The sequence below is a fragment of the Vespa velutina genome, chromosome 9 (assembly GCF_912470025.1).
Source record: "Vespa velutina chromosome 9, iVesVel2.1, whole genome shotgun sequence".
NCBI classification, from domain to species: Eukaryota; Metazoa; Arthropoda; class Insecta; order Hymenoptera; family Vespidae; genus Vespa; species Vespa velutina.
In genome coordinates, this window is record NC_062196.1 from 6,349,688 (window position 1) to 6,354,687 (window position 5,000).

Sequence of the window (5,000 nt, forward strand, 5' to 3'; positions counted from 1 at the left end):
ATTTCGTTATAAATAAAATATAAGATTGGAAACGTTAATTATAAATGGATATATATAAAAATGAAAGGGCAAAGAAAAAAAAAAAAAAAGGTAAATAAATAACAAACCAAGTTGAAGTTGAGAGCGAACATAAAAACAACGAAAATGATTATATTATGTTCGAGGTATTAAATAATTTCTAATCGTTTACAAGAAATTCTCTTATTTAATATTATTATTGATTCGTCGCAAGATAAAAAAATAATTTATTTAAAAATTTCTTCTTTCCTTTTTTCTGTTCACAGCTGACAGCAGCTTCTTACTGGCAAATGCTCAGATCGTCGACTTCCCGATCGTCTATTGCAACGAGAGCTTTTGCAAGATCTCTGGTTACAATCGTGCCGAGGTATAAAATCCAATCCTGTTATCGACCCTCCGACATCCCTTTGGCCTTTATATATATATATATATATATATATATATATATATATATATATATATATATATATATATACATCTATAACCATTAGAGACCCAGACTGCGTGATTTAACAGAGGTTGAATCAACCAAGTCGTTCTATACAATGAACATGTCGATACCACGTACAATGTATATTTTATATAACGTGACAAATTAGAAATTAGTATTATCCATTTTTTTAAATCAGTTGATTTATAATAATATATATTTGTAAATTGATGCAACACATTTTTCTATGAAATATCATAGACATGTTGCCACATGTTATCACATAATGTGTTTTTTTCTCTAAATATATATATATATATATATATATATTTTTTTTTTTTTTATTTAACACGAGACCAACAATTAAAGTTTATAGATCATTTATCGTGTTCTTTTAGCTTATGCAATTTATTAAATAAATAATTTCACAAAATTGGTATAATATATTTTTACGATCGATTTTCTTAATTATATAACATTGTGCTACATATCGATATATTTTCTGTATTTCAAGGAACGTTTACATAACACGAACTAAAATAGAAATTACTATTGTTCAACTGACATAATTTATTAAATACATTCGAGTATCAACGTAACATATTTTCCTTTGAAATACCACAATTACATTTTTATTGTTAATTAGAAAAAAATTCTAGAGCTAATTGAAAATTAATGTAGTTTCATTTTGTTTTCTCTCCCTTTTCTCTCTCTCTCTCTCTCTCTCTCTCATTTATTCTTCTTTAATTCACAATAATTCATCAAATATTACGAAAACTGATATGACGTAGAACATATTTTTATTTTGAAATGTATCCGTATTTCGTGCAAAGAAGAAAAAAATTTGGAAGAAAAGGAAGAAAAAAAAAAAAAAAAAAAAAAAAAAAAAAAAAAAGAGAGAAGAGAGAGAAAACTAGTTCGTCAAAAATAACTAGTTTTTCATTGCAAATTTGTAAAATAAACCAATGTCAGATATCTTTTGAATATCACACGGAACATTCCGAAATTATACCTGTACGTTAATTCTCCGTATCACAAAGAGAATGAGAGATCACCAAGAGAGATTAAAGGATATATCAAGTATTATTTTTAGTCAGCATCCATGCAGGGATTTCGCGATTACTCCGCAAGTGTGTCCGTGAAATTGCAAAAGCAATACATCATGCTTGCTTTGGTTTACCTCTCGTCGTAGTTTGCAATAGGAATGAAGAGAGATGAGGCAGTGAGGGGAGGGGGGAGAGAGAAAGATTGGTATGTTGATAGGAGTAGGGCAAAGCTGGTGAGATATACAGTAAACTCGTTTCGTTACGAATGTTGCGTAGGTAATCCGATTATGTTTTTATACTCGCACCTCGAAAAATTAATGAATTTAATAGGATAACAACGTTGTGTTTATCGTTACCTAGTATTAGTATATCACGAACGAACATGACAATAAAGTATCTTCCGTCAAAATCAAAAGGGAAAGAAAGAGAGAGAGAGAGAGAGAGAGAGAGAGAGAGAGAGAGAGAGAAAGGGATTTAATATAAAAATTACAAATTTTTGACACAGGTTATGCAAAAGTCATGCCGATGTGGATTTATGTACGGGGAACTAACGAACAAGGAAACGATAGCAAGGATCGAAGAGTGCCTCGAGGGCCAAATTCACGACCAATTCGAGATCCTGCTCTACAAGAAGAACAGTAAGTAATTTATTACATCAGTATTATTTTATTAAGCATGATATTATGATGCTTCGATGTCGTCGTATTCGTGGCTTTTCGAAAGAGAATCGATCATTTCGAGTGTAAACAATTAATAAATATTGATTTATCCAATTATATATATATATATATAGTGACTCGTCATAGTCCTATGACATGATATCTGGATCATAATGTTTATTATGAAATGGAAGTAAATAGAAAAAAAAATAAAAGAAAGAGAGAGAGAGAGAGAGAGAGAGAGACAAAAAACAAACGAATATTTATTTATAAATAAATTTGTTTATTTTTTTTTTTCTTTCTTTTTTTTTTTTTTTTTTTGTTAATTCTTCTTTAATCGAGTCAATCTCGAAAACGTCGATTCTCGAATAAGTTACATCGACGGAAGTACTCGAGGCACGAAATGTATTTATTGTGCATGCTGAAAGCTGGTCAAACATCTCGGTACAAAGAAATTATTACTGTTTGCATTCATCTTTTCTTACCGAGTTTATCATCGGAATTTCGTCAGTTAGATACATATCTCGCATTCTCGTCATCGACTTTTCCCATATGTCACGTATCGATAAATTATTCATCGGCATATAACTTCTCGATCATATACGATATACACAAACGTCCATTAATTTACGCGTGATTATCTCTTTATACGAGATATCAATGTTTTAAACAATTTGAAATGATTTTTTACCTGATAAAAAGAAAATAAATTCTTCTTTTATCTTTATATTATCTTTATTTCGTCATTTACTCTATTACAGATAATATCTAAAATATTATTATAGACGAGATATCTAGCGAACGATTACTTTGACTTTTTTAACCAATTAAAAAGTAAAAATTGATAGTTTCGATAATATCATGTTCTATAGCGACGATGAATGAACTTTATTTTCGTTTATGTATAATTTCATAGTTTTTTTCTGTCAATATTTTTATAACTTTTATTTTTCTCTTTTCCTTTTCCTTTTTTTTTTTTTTTCTATCTACCAAGAAACTACATTAAAGCGATTTTTATTCGCGCACAAAAAAAAAAAACAAAAAAAAAAAGAGTGGGGGGGAAAAAAAAGGAAAGAAAAACAAACCCCGACGTGATACGAATATTTCGCGTAAATCAAGGGACGGATGTAACAACATCATTCACTTTCGATTAAACTCACTTTTCTTTATCTAATCGAACTTGAATCACTATTATTCATTACTCTACATACTAACGAAGTTTTCGATTACGATTTACACATACGTACGATACGTACATACGTACCAATAATACAAACAATAGATTGTAAAATTCATGATAAGAAAATAATGTCAAATTTACAATGATTCTAACAAAAATATTTATTTTATATAAATACATATGTATGTATATATGTATGTATGTGTACGTTCGTATTCGAAATGATAGTTATCGTATGAGGAACATTTAATATATATATAAAAAGAGAAGAATGATCGAGATTGATCGAATCCTTTTTTTCCACTTCTCCCCTTCTAGTCGAGAGACCAAACGTTAAGCTCAATAATAAAAGATCGTTCTGTTTAAAGGTACCCCACGAGGTATGTCTAACACAGGTTCACAAAAGCGTGCTCGCAAAATCCACCAGTAAGTCAGCCTCGAATCTAACAGTATAACAATCAAATCAACGACACACGGCTCGAAATGCGTATTTTATTATACACTACTTATCAATTTAAAGAGAGAGAGAGAGAGAGAGAGAGAGAGAGAGAGAGAGAGGATTTAAACACCCACCCCCTGATCCTCCCAAAAAAAAAAAAAAAAAACATTCAAAATGAATCAACGAAGTGGATTATCAAGAGTGATCGTCTCAAAAAAACAAAAAAAAGGAAAAAAGAAAAGACAAAGAAAAGAAAAACTAAATTCACCGATCATTCACAAAATTTAATTCCCGTTCTTATTTACTCTCTCGAGCACTTTTTTCTACATTTCTTTCTTCTTCTTCTTCTTCTTCTTCTTCTTCTTCTTTTTCTTCTTCTTCTTCTTCTTTTCTCTTTTCTCTTTTCTTTTTCTCTTTTTATTGACATCAAAAACATATATTATCACAAACTCGGTTAACCAGAACCATATACCCTCTCGCCCCCTATTTCTTTTCCTATCTATCTAGCTCCAACCAGTCAGCATCCTTCCTCTTTCTTTTCAATCCTTACTGCGTTCCAAATTCGTTATCACTTACGTTTATCGATCCGAAAGTATATGGTAAGATATATCCACACGCTTGAAGAATTTGTAGAACCTAATGCGAATTATATACTAGCAAGTAGATAAAGACTAGAGAAAAGATGCTGCAGGATTATGTATATATATATATATATATATATATATATATATATATATATATATATATATATATAAAATTCTATTTATGTATATGTACTTAAGTACGTATTCGACTTCGACTATACGAAAATATATTTTCCAATATTTTCCAGCTCGAACTCGACGTATACATATTACAGAGAGTGCGTTGAAAAGAAAAAAGAAATGAAAAAGAAACGAAAAAGGAAAAAGAAAAGCGAAAAAAAAAAAAAACGAAAACAAAAAGAAGAAGAATGATGTACGAGAGAACATGGATTCATTCATTTGCTGATGTAAAAATAAATTCGAATTTGTTGGGTGAAAAAGGAAAGAAAATTAAAAAAAAAAAAAATAAGAAAAGAAAAAAAAAAAAAAGAAAGAAAAAATTTAATATAAACCGAATCTTATTTTTTTTCTTTTTTTTTTTCTTTTTTTTTGTTTTTTTTATATATTCATAAAGGATCACTTTCCGCGCGTTTGTTTTACGTTTATATAAGAATTCTTTTTCTACGCCATCCTATTATATATTT

At 29.2% G+C, this 5,000-nt stretch overlaps 1 protein-coding gene across 7 annotated transcripts in view; it reads left to right on the plus strand.

The window, feature by feature from the left end:
• The window catches only part of LOC124951572 (potassium voltage-gated channel protein eag-like), a 73,999-nt gene that overhangs the window by 49,844 nt on the left and 19,155 nt on the right, over positions 1-5,000 (plus strand). For 4 of the 7 annotated variants that reach the window (XM_047500157.1, XM_047500161.1, XM_047500159.1 and 1 more), the window contains exons 2-4: positions 285-385; positions 2,000-2,132; positions 3,702-3,713. In XM_047500157.1, coding sequence (XP_047356113.1) covers positions 285-385; positions 2,000-2,132; positions 3,702-3,713 — 246 coding nt within the window. The remainder of the gene's footprint in view (positions 1-284; positions 386-1,999; positions 2,133-3,701; positions 3,714-5,000) is intronic. The other 3 variants (XM_047500158.1, XM_047500160.1, XM_047500163.1) reach the window with 1 other exon arrangement.